The 19,818-nt window shown below is 41.7% G+C and overlaps 1 protein-coding gene across 4 annotated transcripts in view; it reads right to left on the bottom strand.

Moving 5' to 3' along the window:
- The window catches only part of FSD1L (fibronectin type III and SPRY domain containing 1 like), a 63,532-nt gene that overhangs the window by 13,014 nt on the left and 30,700 nt on the right, over positions 1–19,818 (bottom strand). For 2 of the 4 annotated variants that reach the window (XM_048850672.2, XM_048850675.2), the window contains exons 6-10: positions 13,499–13,620; positions 7,919–8,128; positions 7,326–7,424; positions 3,632–3,761; positions 1,358–1,390 (exon numbers count right to left, since the gene is read on the bottom strand). In XM_048850672.2, coding sequence (XP_048706629.1) covers positions 1,358–1,390; positions 3,632–3,761; positions 7,326–7,424; positions 7,919–8,128; positions 13,499–13,620 — 594 coding nt within the window. The remainder of the gene's footprint in view (positions 1–1,357; positions 1,391–3,631; positions 3,762–7,325; positions 7,425–7,918; positions 8,129–13,498; positions 13,621–19,818) is intronic. The other 2 variants (XM_048850673.2, XM_048850674.2) reach the window with 1 other exon arrangement.

The following is a 19,818-nucleotide window of genomic DNA, read 5'->3' as shown; positions in this document are numbered from 1 at the left end:
CATGAAGGGAGCTATAACGCCTTGCGGCAGTAGGCCGGTGAGTGGTGCGGCCCGGACTCAACTGGACTCGTCCCAGGGCAGGAATTAACGGAGTCCCCACTGAATGTGTGCCCGATGGGGGCTTGCTGGCCAACTGGTCCTTAGACCTGGTCGGGGAGTGTCCTCTGTCGGCCTTTCCTTTTGAGGGGCACTGGGGAATGGGAACGGTGCCTCACCGATGTCTGGGACCTGTGGATGGAACCATGGTGGTGCCGAGGGTATCTAGCAGAGTCCTTCCTCGGCACCAGCTCACACGTTGACTGTGCTGAGCACTGCGAACTGAGGATGTGGCACTCGAGGCCGGATCTGCTGCGCCAGGTTCCAACTGAGGCCAAAGTGCTGCTTCCATAAGTAACACTCGGAGGTGCTTCTCCCTGTCTTTAAGGGTGCTGGGGTGAAAACATCTACAGATTTTGCAATGGTCTCGAAGGTACCCCTCACCAAGACACTTCAAGCACGAAGTGTGCAGGTCACTTTTCGGCATAAATCTGCCACAGTCCGAGCATTGTGTAAAGCCTGGAGATGTAAGCATATGCTGGTGTCCCCCAGAAAATATCAGGGGGACCCCCCCACAAGAAAAACTATTACACTAACTAACTAACTAACACTAACTGTATACATGAACATTGCAAACGCACGCTTGCTGAGGCGAGAGAAACAGGGAGTTCCAACTAGCTGTCACAGGTGGTAAGACGGAACAGGGGGGCGGGGAGGAGGAGAGAGGTTGGCAGGGCCCTATATTGGGCACCATGAAGGCGTGACTCCAGGGGGTACCCAGGCCAAATCTACAGATACTGGAAGATTTTTTTCCTCTAGCTTCTGTCATGCACATGGCACGCACACACCTGACTGGAACTGACATGAACAAGCACTTGAAGAACTAAGAATTAAAGACAGTAAGCTGTTTGGGGCAGGGGTTGTCTTGTTCTGTGTCTGTTCAGTACATAGTACAAGGGGACTGGACTGGGGCTTCTAGGCACAATGGTAATATAAATTAATGTTAGATTGTATTGAAACTTGAGCATGTACAGCTCCATTTGATTCAAAGGAGTTATGGCATATCCCACTCTTAGGGTAACAGGCTGTTCTCCAGAGAACGGGGACTGCATCAACCTTCCCCATGGATGAAGATTAGATTACTAGCCCATTAAATAAAAGCAGACAAAAAAAAAAGGTACTGTCTTGGTTACTGATGAAGGCTGTTGGATAGGCTCATGTTTTATCTAGAGAAAGAGCAAGTATTAAAAAGAAAAACTCTGAAGATTTTCAGCAAAGCTAGAGGCTAGATCCTAGAACTAGAAAAGTTGTAAGTTATCACCTTGTATTGTTCTTCAGTACTGTAATCTGGCCACTGTCAGACAGAAATAAGCAATCATTAAAAGAGGTTACTACTAAAAATTGTACACATTAGCTTTAGAGACAAATCTTATCAGCCTTTCAAAACTGGTCACACCACTGGCAACCACCAGCAGCCAGGAAGGCATTTATTGTTTTAATGTTAGGTAACTGAATGTGTGTCACATTAGATGTTCGTAATTATACAAATAAGTCTTGACTAAGTAAGATTTTATATGATATTTAGAGAAAAAGATAATTTAACTAGATTTGGCCTTCTGGTAAAGCTTAATCTTTAGTAAAGGCTACAATCTTTATTGCACAGCCCTCTAACTTTCACAAAAAGAAAAGGAGTACTTGTGGCACCTTAGAGACTAACCAATTTATTTGAGCATGAGGTGCCACAAGTACTCCTTTTCTTTTTGCGAATACAGACTAACATGGCTGTTACTCTGAAACCTAACTTTCACAGATATTTTACTCACCTTGCTATCAAAAGATGTTGGTAACCTCACTGACAATAGTTTAGAAATATCAGTATCCTTTCTCCTTCATTCATCAACTATGGTTCCATGACGCAGCCCAAACTGGAATTGCATCCTACTATGTGAAGTTCATTCAATTTTTTAATTGACAGGTTACCCATTTCATCCCTTACTGTCCATATCTGATGCAAGATAGTAAGTTTAGAAGTTGAAACAGCTGACAGTCATGGGGAATGCCTCATCAACAGTGATAAACTGACAGGCAGTTAAGGGCAGCCAAAACACCTCTATATACACCACTTGTAGGTATGACAGATCTTATATAATTAAGGCTAATACATGAATAGACTCAAGACTACTCAAGTACAAGACTCTGCCTCTTCCCCCTTTCCTTTATCCAGTGTGTTTGAGATGACCTCAAGCTTGAAAGTCTAGAGCAGTGGTTCTCAACCAGGGGTATGTGCATCTCTGGAGCTCACAGCAACTCTAGATATTTGCCTATTTTACAACAGGCTACATAAAGAGCACTAGCGAAGTCAGTGCCAACTAAAATTTCATACTGACAATGACCAGTTTGTACTATATGCTGAAATACAAGTATGATATTTATATTCCAATCCATTTATTTTATATGGTAAACATGAGAAAGCAAGCAATTTTTCAATATTAGTGTGCTGTAACACTTGTTTACAAAATCAGATTTAAAAAGTACACAAGTAGTTAAGTGAGGTGAAATTGGGGTACACAAGATAAAAATCAGACTCCTGAAATGGGTACAGTAGTCTGGAAAGGTTGAGAACCACTGGTCTAGAGTACTTAAACAAAAAATGGTATTTATACAATGCCATGGAAAGCAATCTGCCTCCATGGTTGAGAACAGCAGTCTGGCAGACAACTGATGCAAAGAATGTAGCATGACTATGGAGATGGAAATGTCTGTCAAGGACAGCTTTTCAGGGTATGCCAATACACCTCTACTCTTTCCAAAAAAGGGCCATGGATTGGTTCTCTTTATGCCGTTTTTCTTTTGTTTTATCCAACTCCATCCATCTACAATACAATATTAGCAAGACTGACTCAGTCATTCTTAGAACTGGTGGTTCTACCGTACCTAAGTGTGTCAGATCTGAAGCTCAGATAATTACTGTCCAAAAGTGAAATAATTGGAGATGGCTGAATCTCTTTGACTTGGGCCACATTTATTATACAACTCCTTGGATTCACAAAAGCAGATTGGTAGGTGTTAGAAGGTCTTGAATCTAAAACTAACTCTTGATTTGGCTTCTTTTCAAATATTTGAAGTGGCTTATTTGAATGTCTCCTCTTAGTGGGGCTACATGCCTTATCCTTCTCTTGGGCCTTCCCCATCCTATATCACAGCAACATTTCTTCCAAATAGAAATGTCCGGATGAAATTTCCTTCGGTGTCCACAGTTACACCAACCAGATGAGTGACTGGAGATTATAAGGAGTAATGCAAACTCCCACAGAGGCAGGAGTGTGCCAGCTACGAATACTACTGACTTTCCTCCCTTCACTTCCTGGGCTGTGTCCACAGTCCAAGAAGTCAGGAATACCTGACAACTCCCTATTTAAGAATCTTTAATACAACCCTATGGTCCAGGGAATCAGCGTTTCATGGTATGCTAATTCAAAACTAATATACTAAGTATCTTAAGCAAAAACAGTGCCCTAAAATAGTTTGCCACTCTAAACATATTAACCTTATTCAATCTAAGACTTCAGGTTACAGATAGAGTTAAAGTTCTCACCTGCCTTTATTCTCTTTTCCTTTTATTTTGTTTTCTTGGCCTTTGCCTCCAGTAGGATCCCACTCAACATAAGAATCTTCAACTTTCAGGTTCAGATGAGACGATGTATTGTCCAAACTGAAGACAAGTGCTGGTCAAGACAAGATTTCAAAGAGTAAAAAACACATGGATTATCTCCCCCTGCTGTCTACAAGAAAAAAAATTAGGAGTAGTAGACAACAATGCACTATAAAAAAAATCAAGTAATTATAGTTAAGGCTCCATATTTGTCATGGAGGTCAGATTCTGTGACCTCCGATTTCTGCAGCAGCCTGGCACGGCTGGCCCGGGGGCTGCCTGAGCAGCTTCGGCAGCCCTTGGGACCGTCGCACTGACTGCTGCTGGGGCAGTCTTGGGTCTCCCCTCACCCCACTACAGCAGCAGGAGCTTGGGGAGGGGGCAGCTCCCCAGAAGGGCAACAGGAACTCCCCTTCCTCAGCTCCTAGGTCCACATGCTGCCTCTGCCTGCAGACACTGCCCCAGCAGCTCCCATTCGCCACAGTTCCCAGCCAATGGGAGCTGCAGAACTGAGGCTTGGGACGGAGTGGAGGCAGCACATGGAGCTAGGGTCACCACTTCCCAGGAGCTGGGTAGGGAGCCTGCCCCCGCCCCACCCCCACAGCAACCCCCAGGCTGCCCCCAGACACCCAAGTTTTAGTAAGGAGTATATAGTAAAATTCATGGACAGGTCACAGGCCATGAATTTTTGTTTCCACCCATGACCTGTCCATGACTTTTACTAAAAATACCTGTGACAAAAATGTAGCCTTATAATTGGTCTGACATTTGTAACTATAAACAAGTGAAATCCAGCCAGTCCAACTGTAGTCTTGGGACCATGCCACACAGAACACCTTCAAATCGGTGAGTCTCAGCAATTAAAATGTTAGTATTAAATCAGAGACGCTTTCTATACTCCAAGATTTATAATTTGAGAGATAGTGACAAAAAAACTAAGCCCATCTTCTGCACTCCATATCACACTGTCTTCTGCAAGCTATTTCTGTGATGAAGATTTAACCGTCATAATCTGTTGATTACAATAAAGCTGAAGCAACAGCAAATACATAGGGACAGTCGAACTGCGAAATGACCTGCAGAGATTAAAGCAGGCATTAGGATGTAAGCAACTAAAGAAGACTCAGTAGTAATTAGTGTCAAATCCTTCACCCTGGGAGAGAAAAAGACAGCATAGAATAGACATAGCCAACCGGCTGCATCCATCATTTTAGCGATTTGATTTTCATCTCTCCTCTGAATACTGTCCTGCTATCATCATCAAGTACTATATTTACTGCAGGGAGAAGTGTTTAAGATCAAGGGGTCCACAATTCACAAGCTTGAACCACAGCAATATGCAAACAGATTGAGATCAGAGGCCCATGCTACCCAATATAAAACCAAGATAAAAAATTATGCCAATACTTTGAATCCAATGTCTCACTGGAATTTAAGCAAGTTCCATCTTTGTTATTGCTGACTAAGCAAAATAATTGAGCCTCTTGGGAGTTATGCTTCTGAAGCTAAAGGAAGGAGCCTAACAGTGATTGCCATATTAATAGGTACTACTTAATTAGAACACATTAGAGACTTCCATTTTGCATTTCAATATGCCTATTTTTTAAATAATTGCTTTAAGAGTTGAGATTGCAGTAGAGTTCAATTGAAAGACAGTACAACACAGTTCAAATGCAGCTGTCCATCATGAAGCAGCACTTACCAGAAGCAAAATGAATTAGCCAATTTTTCTAAATTAATTAACCCCCTGCTCTCCAGGATATCCACTGTGTTGCAGCAAATCCTTGTAAAGATTACTACTATTGTATCTGATTAAGTCCTGAAAATTGCCTCCGCTTTGTTTTAGATGTTTCTCTTGAAGTTTACATAGTAGTAGTGAAACAGCCTTTTATATAGATTATCTAAGGTAATAGGTGAGGTCCTGCTGCTATAAGAGCACATGCTCAAGATCCATCAGTGATCTCTGGGATTTGGTGTAGGTTCCAAAAAGTGTTTAGGAAGCACAAGCAGATACAGCTAGTTTCTTTTTGAATGCGGACCATATTTTAAAGGCATTTCTTTCCATTGTTGGACCTCAATTTAATGCTTAAGTGTGACAGGAACAGCAAACTGAAAGGTCGGTAAGCCAGCCAACATATCAAACTAGAATACCCATGTCATAAAAATAAAGGGAAGGGTAACCACCTTTCTGTATACAGTGCTATAAAATCCCTCCTGACCAGAGGCAAAACCTTTCACCTGTAAAGGGTTAAGAAGCTAGGATAACCTCACTGGCACCTGACCAAAATGACCAATGAGGAGACAAGATACTTTCAAATCGGGATGGGGGGGACGGACGGACGACAAAGGGTTTGTCTGTGTGATGCTTTTGCCAGGAACAGATCAGGAATGCAGGCTCAGAACTTCTGTTACTTAGTACATAATCTAGCTAGAAATGCGTTAGATTTCCTTTTGTTTAATGGCTGGTAAAATAAGCTGTGCTGGATGGAATGTATATTCCTGTTTGTGTGTCTTTTTGTAACTTAAGGTTTTGCCTAGAGGGATTCCCTATGTTTTGAATCTGACTATCTGTAAGGTATTTACCATCCTGATTTTACAGAGGTGATTCTTTTACCTTTTCTTTAATTAAAGTTCTTCTTCTAAGAATCTGATTGCTTTTTCATTGTTCTTAAGATGCAAGGGTTTGGGTCTGTGTTCATGTATGCAAATTGGTGAGGATTTTTATCAAGCCTTCCCGAGGAAAGGAGTGTAGGGCTTGGGGGGATATTTTGGGGGAAGACGTCTCCAAGTGGGCACTTTCCCTGTTCTTTGTTTAACATGCTTGGTGGTGGCAGCATAGGGTTCAAGGACAAGGCAAAGTTTGTACCTTGGGGAAGTTTTTAACCTAAGCTGATAAGAGTAAGCTTAGGGGGTCTTTCATGCAGGTCCCCGCATCTGTACCCTAGAGTTCAGAGTGGGGAAGGAACCCTGACAACCCATCAGTTTGATCTTTTTGGTTTTCAATAAGAATTAAGTCTAACAGACTAAAAACCATCTACTTGGTCATCTTTTTTAGAATGCTTCAGTATAAAACTGAGCACCTTAATTACAGCTATGAAGTTCTTGAAAAGCTACTTTTAAACTCTTCTTCTCTATAAAAGATTGTAGGTCTAGTAATAAATGCCTTGAAGGTTCCAGAAAGAGCTAGATTTAAGTAGACTGGAGGTTGTGACAAACCCTCAAAGACCCTCCCAAGAGAAAAAACCCACACAAAAACAAAACAAAAACAAAACCACACATGCAATCTAAAAAAAAAGTTAAACCTTCACTGTCAACTGTAAGTGAGAAACTGCAGTCTGGAAAACTGACAGCATAATATTGGAGCTGAAGATTTTGATTTAAAAAAAAAAAAAAAACACAAAAAAGGAATAAAAGAACCCATGACTTTCTTGAAAGGACATATGGCTCCAGAAATATTTTAAACTGACAGGGTCAGAGGTGACAGCTTAGTGAGCTAGGTCTAAGCTTAAAATCCCTCATCTCTCTGGAACCAGAATTTCAAATCCATTAGCCTGACTAGCTAAAGAGTGCTAAATTCTCCTCAGCGTTTACAATATTATTTTCTACACATTCATGCGAGACTGTCATGTCATTTTACCTTTAGTCTCCAAAGTCATTGGATCAGAGTATTCCCCTGCCACAGCCTTGTTGCAAGCTCTTACCCGAAAGTTCATATATTTTGAATCAAATTTCAGTCCTGAAAAAAATTTTGAAGCACTTAAAGTTAGACATAATTTTTGTGGTTAGTTCCTTATATTCTAGATTAAGAAAATAAGAGGAAAGTTTATTTAGTATATAATGAGGACTAGTAGCTAAAAACAAGGTGACCCAGGTCTGCATAGGAAGGCCCTGTAACTGACCAGTTATCTGGAGGCTACATTCATTTACTGAGTAGCATTTTTGTTTGCAATAAGGATGCCCCCTCAACGGAAAGCGTTTTGTATAGTTGAGCATTCTATGTTTGCAGTGTTGTTGTAGCCATGTTGGTCCCAGACATGAACAGCAGCTCAGTGTAAGCTCAAAAGCTAGTCTTCCACCAAGAGAAGTAGGTCCAATAAGTGATATTATCTCACCCACCTTGTGTCTAATGTACAAAAAAAAACCAAAAATGAGTGTTTGCGTTCAGAGTCACCTCAAGAGCAGAAGACTTTTTAAGGAGGGTAAATGACTTTTTAAGGAGGGTATCTTTACCAGATAATGTATATTCAGTGCCCTTAATATAGTCTATCAGCTCCCAGCATGTTTCATCTTTTACTCGAGGAAGCCCATCAAAATTAGTTTTCCTATATTCCAGTACAAAATGATCAATTTTGTTGTCTTCTTCTGGCATTCTCCATACTATTGTTACAGCGTTGTCAGCTACCAGACACTCTACTGGGTCTATCTCCGGAGCTTTGGGGACTGCAAAAGAACAAAAAAACAAAAGAACATTAGAGTATTGATGAAAAAAATGTTTGCCACCCCAGTGTTGCAGTCTGTTCCTTTGGATCTACACAAAAGAATCAGAAATTGCCTTTGGTTCAGTAGCACTCAGACCTTTCAAGGATTTTACTCAATTATCTACAAATTGGAACTTAAACGAAATACTCTGCCTGTAAAGTGAATATATTAAACACAAAATTAGCACTTTGCTAACAAATATGCATTAGCTCTAGGATTAACTTCTACCATTCTCATCTTTGTTCTTCTGATAGTACAGGTCAGGCTGACCTCCTTGTATAAACCGTAATAAGTAAACAGAGCTGGCAGGGACTGGCAATTGTGGTTTCATGGTTTTAAGGCTCTTTCAGCTAGATCTTTTTACAGATCATTCAGAGCTAGAGCCCTGATATAGGATCATGCAGCAAGAGCATGCTTCCATCACTTTAGAAAAAAGGTTGGTTTATAATATTTGGATACAAGCACCACTACACAGATTTACAATATAAAACATTTCCAGAGAAAACAAGGTACACACAGATACGACAGTGACCTGAACACAAAGCATTTACTAATGAGTTAATGAGTGTGTGTATATCTATATATCAAGATGGTGAACTTTTATCACAACATTTTATTCAAAACACAAAAAAAGTCTACCAATGATTATGGTTTATTTTCTGTAGTGTATTTTCTAGCAAAATCCAAGCAAAAGGATAGAGCTAAAAAGCAAACTAGCTTCTCACCACCAGGACATTGAGGAAAGTATGTTTGCAATAATCATAATTTAAGGTTTACTCAAATTACTGTGTTTTTATTGTTATCCTCCAAGTCCTCTAATCTCTCAGATCATCTTATGCCAACTTAATCTACTGATTTCACATTCTATCCTTCAAGTACCATATTAAAAAATTCAACTTCCTTTACTAAGTCCTACTCATTAAGTTTCTGATTACCCTTACACTAGAAACAAAACTCACTCCTTACTCCCAGTGTGATATCGGGTCATATTGCAGACCCTCAGCATCTCATGACACCAGCTCCCTAAGAAACATATCAGGGCACATTCTACAACTTGAACCAAATTTCACTATATTTCTCTTTCCCATCTATATCCCCAAATATTAACATCTGAGGCACACATCATGCGTGGAGCAGGAAAGAGGCATCAGAAGATGGGTGCATGACAGATAGTAATATACTAATGGATAGCAGGTAAAGTAGGATTTAAAACCAAAAACAAAACCCAAAACAAAACCCAACCTTACCAGTGGTCTATTTTAATCAAAGAAAATTTCATATGTTTCTTTCTGAACATAGAACAATGCATAAAGCAAGCAAAAAAGGTGAGTAGCTAATTACAGCTGGAGTCCATGACCAAAACCTTATTTCATCACTAAGCTGAAACCAAGAACTTTAGGAGTCAAATTTACATTGACAGGAAAGGAAAGTAGTATCCATGCGTTTCTTGTTCAAGAATCTGTTTTTGCCTATAAAGGAAAACCATTCTCTACCTAATACTCAAACAACTTCGGCAGTTTTCAAAGGGGTCCTAAAAATAGTTTTTGAAGTATGCTTGTTCACACCCCATTAGGTATTTTATTCCCGAGGCTTGTCACTTTGCAGTAAGCTATTCCTCTTACAAGTCACATAAAATGCATTAATGGAGTTTCACGTTTAGGCCTCTTTCTGTGGAAATACATTCCGTTTACAAAGAAGGTGATTCCCACCCCCCGCCAAACACTCAGCCCTCTAAATAGTCTGAGTTCTGATTCAAGCATCATTGGACATTCTTCAGTCTAACTTAGACCCACAATTAATCTTGAGAATCTATGGTCTTCAAATTGGCAGAGTGTCCTGTGGCACCTTACAGACTAACAGACGTGCCACAGGACTCTTCTGCTGCTTTTACAGATCCAAACTAACACGGCTACCCCTCTGATACTTGGTCTTCAAATTGTGACTTAAGTTACATCTGTAACACTGCTGCTTTCACTGGGTTTTCACAGATGTAGCCAATTGGAACTTGGTAAGCAGTTCTGTTGACGCACAGGATGCAGCAGAAATTTTTAGCTCACTTTTAACTATCAGCTCTGCAGAGTGAGGATGATTAAGCAATAAGAACTTTGTCATTCAAGCCAGCAAATACAGGGTTATTTCTCCTCCCCGTCAAAACCCAGTGAGTTTGTTATGTTTTTATTTTAAATGAAGACATATGCATACAAATTACTTAAGTGTATTTAATCCTCAGAGGGCACATTGCCCAAAATGATCAGATTGCAACTTCAGGCAAGTTCACCAGCAAGCATTCAGTCTACTAATTAGGATCTGACCTCAGATCCCAATATTTTCCCAACTTGTTTGGCCTGGCAATAGGTGTGCCGAAAAAAGCAGTCTGAAAGCATTAACACCATGTGTGGTCACACTGGTCTGGCTGGACACACATCCTAGTCATTTGAAAGTTCAACTTCCCTGACGTGTTTAATTCTACCTACTAGCCATGCTCCTCTCCAGTCATCACTGACTACCTATTCCCCTTTAGGTTCTAGATAGAAAAATTGTAAAAGCATCTGCAGATAAGCATAAGAACTTTTATATTAATTCTTTTTCAGCTTTTGAAGATGCTGAAGTTAGAAGTCTAATATTAATATCAAAAGGTATTTAAATTATATTCATGTAAATACTTCAGAGTGACAAACATTCAGTACCATTAGGTTGGTTTTGATTTCTAACATGAAGTTTTCCCTGTCTGAATACACAACAGTAGCACATTTACCAAGTAAGGAGGTGCCATTTTCTGTCACTTTTTAGAGCTGACCACTTGGTTATTTAATCACTATGCCTGTCTCCAGTTCAGTGTGCTCGTTCCATATATCCCAAATGAAGGTCAGTCAGAGACAGACACCACCACTGAAGAGAGACAAGACCATTTATTGGGGAATTTACTGAAGCTCTTCATCAGTGAAGCAAACACCATTCTTTTGGCTGATGTAGTACAGCTTAAATTACAGCATGCTTAAAAACAGTGATGCACGCTTCAGTAGAAGAGTGCAAGTTATAATTCAATGATCCCAGCAGGTGTGTCATGAAGTGCATGAAACATGTCGGAGTGACTGAAATTTTAGGTAATTCTTTTTATTTGCATTGAAGACCAGCAGACATCTCTCAAATCTCTGAAAAGCTTAAAGTTTTGCTTTTACTGTATAGTTTCTCTTTATGCAAATGGACCCTAGTCAGAGCATGAGGGGAAAAAAGGATATTCCACTTGAAGTTGCAAAACAAAGAAGGTTTGTGAGTGCAGAAAACACTCACTCCAGCTCACTTCTTATAGCATGAAATGAAGGTAGCATTAAGCCAGAGTGTTGCACATTTATAACTTGCCAAGAGGAGATACTTTATTAGCCTTCCCAGCAGAAGCAGAAAGTCTTCAGTCTATGTACATATCCCATGCAGCCAGCCTCCCAAGCATGCCATTTTGAAGAGTTACTGAACATTTTTAAATATCACAACTTAAGTGTAAATGCTTTTCACTTCTCACAAGGGTTATTTGAATAGAACACAGGACAAGTTGTGGTCATAAGACTTGATGTTCCAGCAGGGCTCGTGGTTTACAAAATGTTTGGGAATTTCTGTCTAAGTTGTATAGAGATTGAGAACAAAGATTTATGAAAGTAGTAAGCTAAGTCTTAGAGAATCACAAAAACAAATCTAACTGGTTTAAAGAGAAATATAGTAGTATTTGGAGAGAAGATTATAGAAGTCAGCCAGCAACAGGTTAAGAGTTTGAGAGAAATACTAAGACATCTATCATTCAGAGGCCATGCCAGCAACTTTTGAAGCACCTACCTCTACCCATTATTTTTGGCATCTTCTTATATACCAGATAGAAAGATGAGATTCTTTCATGTGTTTACTTTTAGAAGTTGTAAGATACTCCTGTACCATTGTGATGAGCATTATCTAGGCGTTTAAATATCACCACCTCATCAAGTTTGGGATTTCAAACTGTCTGAATCAACACCCAGTTTAAGTTTTGCCTACAAGAATCTGTGCTGCTATAAGTAGTGACAGAGCTCTATACCAAATAGTTACAAGCTATTTAAGTTATCCACCAGGGAGGGGGAAAAAAAAAAAATCCAGTGATATCCTTACAGTTGATCTTTCCACATTTAAATGCCAAGTGCCGGATTATCTTGTATGAACAAGAATGTAGCTAACCAAAATTATGTTAAAAGAAAAGGAGGACTTGTGGCACCTTAGAGACTAACCAATTTATTTGAGCATAAGCTTTCGTGAGCTACAGCTCACTTCATCGGATGCACACAGTATGCATCCGATGAAGTGAGCTGTAGCTCACGAAAGCTTATGCTCAAATAAATTGGTTAGTCTCTAAGGTGCCACAAGTCCTCCTTTTCTTTTTGGAAATACAGACAAACACGGCTGCTACTCTGAAAACTAACAGCACTGGTCACTCAAGTCCTCCATTTGTCTCCCCACATAACAGGTACAGTATACAAGCAGCATTTCAATCTTCCTCCCTTATCTAGAAAGGGTAAGAGGATAACTGAGTTACCATTTTCATCCGGAGGCTAAGGACTGAAATGGTAATTTCAGCACAGCTCATCGTGAGTTGCCAATTAAGCACCATGATAGTGATTTGAGACAAACGCTAAGCACAGGACCAAGATTACCTCCACATCATACAGCAAAAGGGACCATGACTGCCAGCAGGAGGCTTAATAGTTCTGGAAACAGTGTCGAGGTGGTTATTAATTCCCACACCAAAGGAAAGGCTTCCTTAAGTTGGAGCTCAGGCTGTAAATATCAGCAATTTAAAGTTTAGTGGACTGTTACCTTTGAGAATCTAATATCTAATCCAGATATCTAATATCAAAGATCAGATCATCTTTTTAAAAGAAAGTACAAAAAGGAAGTCAGAGGAACTTGAACACTCTTGTCTCTACACTTATATCCCTGGCATTTTGTGAACTGAATGTGAAGGAGTAACATGTCAAACAAGACTCAGCTTGTGAGTATGTTAAACACTTGATACCTTGCCAGTGCAGGAAGGATCTTAGGCAATTACCTATAACGGTGAAGTACAGGTCTGGGAGCAAAGAACAAGTTCCATTCCCACCTTCGTTGACTGGCCCTTATACTGTATAAAGGTTTATATGCGTTACCACCTTTATGAAGTAGATGATCTAGATCTGATATTTGCCAAGTAAATATTGAAGAAACTGTTTAAGATAGCTGAAAAAAATCCACATATTAAAACGCATTAAACGAACTATTGTTTATCCCAGATATCTTATAGTATAAAAATTCAATTCACTACAGACTTAACTTTACCTGGCAAAAACTTTAAAGCCTGGAGCATCTGCCTTTCCTGAGAGAAGTCCACCATCAAGTGAGTCATGTTATCACTGACCTTTGGTTTCAAAGAGATGCGGAATGCTGAAGCCATTGTGACTCTACAGAAAAGAAAGGCTTATTAGGAAAACGTGGTTCATATTTTGGAAATTCTATACTCAGGAAGTTAACTTTGAGGTGTGTCAAAACCATGTGATTTTTTATAATTCACTTCAGAAGTTGCTACAGGTTTGAGTGCACTGTTCTTCCCTTATATTTGAAAAAAAATCAGCTCCCACATTTTAAAATGGTGGTGTTAACCAGTTTTCTGAAGTTACAAGAAGTGTTTCACTGCTCAAAAGATCTGGTGTTAGTTGCAAGTGCCTCCCTCTCACTTGATCTGTGACATTATGAGTCTCCATGTAAGAATCTAGAAGTGACTAAAAAGACTTCAGGCCTGATTCTCCCAGGCTTCGTACCTGGGGTATTCATTTAAACCTGTACACACAGTAACACTAGCCACTGAAAGTGAAAAATTCTGATCTGGTAGCATTTTACAGCCACTTTGCACAAGCCTAGAATCATAGGACTGGAAGGGACCTCAGGAAGTTATCTTGTCTGGTCCTCTAAACTCATAGCAAGACTAAGTATTATCTAAACCATCCCTGACAGGTGTTTGTCTAACCTGCTCTGAATCTCCAACAATAGAGATTCCACAGCCTCCCTAGGCAATTTATTCTTAACTTTCTGTCAGGGTAGTTTTTCCTGCAATGTCCAACCTAAACTGCCCTTGCTGCAATTTAAGCTCCTTAACCTCTGAGGATAGGACAAGAAGCAAAGGAGAACAATTTTTCTCCCTCCTCCTTGTAATAGCCTTTTATGTACTTGAAAAAACTTATGTCCCCTCTCAGTCTTCTCTTCTCCAGACTGAACAAGCCAAGTCCCCCGCCCCCCAAATCTTCCTTCATAGGTCACATTTTCCAGGCCTTTACATCATTTTTGTTGCTCTTCTCTGGACTGTCTCCAATTTGTCCACATCTTTCTTGAAATGTAATGCCCAGAACTGGACACAATACTCCAGTTGAAGCCTAATCAGCATAGAGTAGAGGGGAAAGAATTACTTCTCATGTCTTGCTTAAAATGCTCCTGCTAATACATCCCAGAATTATGTTTGCCAGTTTTTGCAACAATGTTACACTGTTGACTCCTTTAGCCTGTGATCCATTATGACTCCCAGACCCCTTTCTGCAGTACTCCTTCCTAGGCAGTCATTTCCCATTTTGTATGTGTGCAACTGACTGTTCCTTCCTACTTGGAGTACTTTGCATTTGTCCTTACTGAATTTCATCCTATTTACTTCAGACCACTTCTCCAATTTGTCCAGATCATTTTGAATTTTAATCCTCATCCTCCAAAGCACTTGCAACCCCTCCCAACTTGGTACCATCAACAAACTTTATAAGAATATTCTCTATGCCATTATCTAAATCACTGAAGAGGATATTCAGCAGAACTGGACCCGGAGCTGATCCCTGTGGGACCACACTTGTATGCCCTTCCAGCTTGACTGTGAACCACTGATAACTACCCTCTGGGAATGGTGTTCCAACCAGTTATGCACCCACCTTACAGTAACTCCATCTAGGCTGTATTTCCCTAGTTTATGAAAAGGGTCTATCACCTGCCCACCCATCCACAAAGCTTGTTACCCTGTCAATGAAAGCTATTAGGTTGGTGTGACATGATTTGTTCTTGACAAATCCATACTGACTGTTACTTATCACCTTATTATCTTCTAGGTGTCTGCAAAATGATTGCTTAATTATTTGCTCCATTATCTTTCTGGGTACAGAAGTTAAGATGACTGACTGTAATTCTCTGGGTTGTCTTTATTTCCTTTTTATAGATTAGCACTATATTTGCCCCTTTTCTAGTCCCCTGGAATCTCTCTCATCTTCCATGACTTTTCAAAGATAATCACTAATGGCTCATATCTCCTCAATCAGCTCCTTGACTATTCTAGGATGTATTTCATCAGGCCCAGGTGACTTGAAGCAGGACCAAATGAAAGACACAAGGCATTGAAGAATTAAGGCCTTAATCTGATTCTCAAGTATCAATTTATGTATCCATAATTAGAAATGCACTAGCTACCAACACTGTAGAACACAAATTTGTTCCTCAATTACAGAAGATCATTAAAGATTTCACTATAAAGCACCTTCACTCTTCCATTGAGGAAAATTCCAGTTGTCTCTTTAAAATGCAGATTCCCATTTTGAAAGTACTAGACATGACTCAGAAACAAAGTCTGTTTTCTGCTGAATCAAATAGCATGCTTTATTAGCACCACCCTACTCATCTAATTTAGGGGATAAGGAGAGGTTAGTTGTATACATTTGACTGTACATATAACCAGGATCATGGTAGAGACTGGAGCATAAAATAGTTAACAGCTTTCATGTTCACTCTCAGATCTGACTTCATAGCTCCAGAATCAGCACGGGTATGATAACATCACCAGTCCATGTAAGTGGGAGGCAGTAGGAAAAGGAGAGCAAGGCCTGGTCTACACTACGAGTTTGTCGAATTTAGCAGCGTTACATCAAATTAACCCTGCACCCGTCCACACAACGAAGTCTCTTTCTTTTGGACATAAAGGGCTCTTAAAACAGATTTCTGCACTCCCCAACGAGGGGATTAGCGCTGAAATAGACATTGCTGTTTCGAATTAGGGTAAGTGTGGACACAATTCGAAGGTATTGGCCTCCGGGAGCTATCCTACACTGCACCATTGTGACCGCTCTGGACAGCACTCTGAACTCAGATGCACTGGTCAGGTGTACAGGAAAAGCCCTGTGAACTTCTGAATCTCATTTCCTGTTTGGCCAGGTGAGCTCATCAGCACAGGGGACCATGCAGTCCCAGAATCGAAAAAAAGCTCCAGCATGGACCGAAGGGGAGGTACCGGATCTGATCGCTGTATGGGGAGAGGAATCTGTGCTATCAGAACTACGTTTCAAAAAAGACAAAATGCCAAAACATTTAAAAAAAAAAATCTCCAAGGCCACGAGGGACAGAAGCTACAGCAGGGATGCAACACAGTGCCACATGAAACTTAAGGAGCTCAGACAAGCGTACCAGAAAACCAAAGAATCAAACGGACGCTCCGGGACAGAGCCCCAGACATGCCGCTTCTACGTTGAGCTGCATGCAATTCTAGGGGGGCCACCACCACTACCCCATCCCTGTCCGTGGACTCCGATGATGGGGTACTCTCCGCCATGGCTGAGGATTTTGCGGATGGGGAAGATGAGGAGGAAGATGAGTTTGAGGACAGCACACCATTCTCCCCGACAGGCAGGATCTTTTCATCACCCTGACTGAAATACCCTCCCAACCCAACCAAGCCGGAGAAGGGACCTCTGCTGAGTGTACCTTTTTAAATATAATACATGTTATAAAAGCAAGCATTTTTTAATGATTAAGTAGCCCTGAGGACTTGGGATGCATTCGTGGCCAGTACAGCTACTGGAAAAGTCCGTTAACGTGTCTGGGGATGGAGCGGAAATCTTCTAGGGACATCTCCATGAAGCTCTCCTGGGTGTACTCCCAAAGCCTTTGCAAAAGGTTTCTGGGGAGGACAGCCTCATTCAGTCCTCCATGGTAGGACACTTTACCACGGCAGGCCAGCAGCACGGTGTCTGGAATCATTGCATAACAAAGCATGGCAGCATATGGTCCAGGTGTTTGCTGGCATTCAAGCAACATCCATTCTTGATCTCTCTGGGTTATCCTCAGGAGAGTGATATCGTTCATGGTAACCTGGTTGAAATAGGGGAATTTAATTAAGGGGACATTCAGAGGTGGCCGCACCTACTTGGCTGTTTGCCTGTGCCTGAAAAGAAATCCTCCCCGCAGTTAGCTACGCAGTTGGGGGCGGCGCAGCACTGAGCTGTTCGCATTTGGCTAGCAGGGATTTCCCCGATATCAGCTACACGGTGGGGGGAGGGGTAAAGTAATCATCCTAGAGAACTGGATTGGGGGGGTGGGGTTAAGTTTGGTTTCTGCTGCTGCACGTTAACAGGAAAACCGCAGCACTAAACAGCCAACTCAACATGCTTTGCTTGGGATGAGAGAGGAGGGCACTGCTGTTATGAAGGTTGCAGAAGCTGAAAGACTATGGCTTACCATGGCCACCTGCAAGCTGAATTCTGTTGCCCGGCACTGCGTGTGTGATCTCTAACACAAGATGCAAAATGCAACCTTGTACCAAAAATCACATGTGCTATGTAATGTGAATAGTGTTGTTCACCGTGGAAGAGTATAGCCATTGTTCTGTAAAATGTACCTTTAAAATACTTCACTCTTTCTCCCTCCAGCAGCTGCAAATGTTTCAAGCCTCCCTCCTCCATCCCAAAGGCTATCTCAGATAAGGTGGCAAAAAAAAAAAATGCATGCACAATGAAATGTTCTTTGAACTCATGCAGTTGTTCGGCACTGACGGAGCTCAGCAGAACATGTGGAGGGACACAATAGCAGAGTATAGGAAAGGAGCCAATGAAGGTGAAGAGAGGTGGTGGCAGGAAGATCAGAGGAGGCATGAGGCAATGCTGGGGCTACTCTGGGATCAAACGGACATGCTCCGGCATCTGCTGGAGGTTCATGAACAGCAGCAGGATCACAGACTGCCGCTGCAGCCCCTGTTTAACCACCCTCCCTCCTCCCCAAGTTCCATAGCCTCCTCACCCAGATGCCCAAGAACGCAGGGGGGAAACTCCAGGCACCCAACCACTCCACCCCAGGGGACAGCCCAAGCAACAGAAGGCTATCATTCAAGAAGTTTTGAAGTGGCCTTTTCCTTCCCTCCTCCCACACCCCACCCGGGCTATCTCCCTATTTTTATAATCAATAAAGAATACATGTTTTTTTAAAATTATAGTGACTATTTCCTTTGCAAGCAAGCTGTCATTGAAAAGGGGGAGCGGGGGGGGCTTACAGGGAATTTAGAGGCAACCAAGGGGGTGGGTTTTCATCAAGGAGAAAAACAGAAGTGTCACACAGAACCCTGGCCAGTCATGAAACTGGTTTTCAAAGCTCTAACGCGCAGTACTTCCTGCTGTGCTCTAACAGCCCTGGTGTCTGGCTGCGTGTACTCAGCGGCCAGGCGATTTGCATCAACCTGCCACCCTGCCATAATCGTCTCCCCCTTACTCTGAGATTGTGGAGCACACAGCAAGCAGCAATAACAGTGGGAATATTGGTTTCGCTGAGGTCTGAGCGAGTCAGTAAACTGCGCCAGCAACCCTTTAAATGTCCAAATGCACACTCTACCACCATCCTGCACTTGCTCAGCCTATAGTTGAACAGCTTCTTACTACGGTCCTGCACTTGGACGGAAGAATCCCATGCACCGCTACAGACTAGGGACCGAATGGCGAGTCAGCAGTTCTGCAGAAAAGGACCTAGGGGTTACAGTGGACGAGAAGCTGGATATGAGTCAGTGTGCCCTTGTTGCCAAGAAGGCCAATGGCATTTTGGGAAGTATAAGTAGAGGCATTGCCAGCAGATCGAGGGACGTAATCGTTCCCCTCTATTCGACATTGGTGAGGCCTCATCTGGAGTACGGTGTCCAGTTTTGGGCCCTACACTACAAGAAGGATGTGGAAAAATTGGAAAACATCCATCGGAGGGCAACAAAAATGATGAGGGGACTGGAACACATGACTTATGAGGAGAGGCTAACGGAACTGGGATTGTTAAGTCTGTGGAAGAGAAGAATGAGGGGGGATTTGAGAGCTGCTTTCAACTACCTGAAAGGGGGTTCCAAAGAGGATGGATCTAGACTGTTCTCAGTGGTAGCAGATGACAGAATGAGGAGTAATGGTCTCAAGTTGCAGTGGGGGAGGTTTAGGTTGGATATTAGGAAAAACTTTTTCACTAGGAGGGTGGTGAAGCACTGGAATGCATTGCCTAGGAAGGTGGTGGAATCTCCTTCCTTACAAGTTTTTAAGGTCAGGCTTGACAAAGCCCTGGGTGGGATGATTTAGTTGGGGATTGGTCATGCTTTGAGCAGGGGGTTGGACTAGGTGACCTCCTGAGGTCCCTTCCAACCCCGATATTCTATGATACGGTCCAGGGTGCCTGTTGACGGCTTCATGAGCCAGGGCATTAAGGGGTAGGCTGGGTCCCCAAGGGTAACTATAGGCATTTCAGCATCTCTGTCAAGGTTCCTTCTCCACTCTGAACTCTAGAGTACAGATGTGGGGACCTGCATGAAAACCCCCTAAGCTTATTTTTACAGGCTTTGGTTAAAACTC

This window comes from Caretta caretta, chromosome 5, assembly GCF_965140235.1.
Source record: "Caretta caretta isolate rCarCar2 chromosome 5, rCarCar1.hap1, whole genome shotgun sequence".
NCBI lineage: Eukaryota > Metazoa > Chordata > Testudines > Cheloniidae > Caretta > Caretta caretta.
Note: the sequence above shows the minus strand (reverse complement) of the source record. Positions and strands in the feature narration are given on the sequence as shown.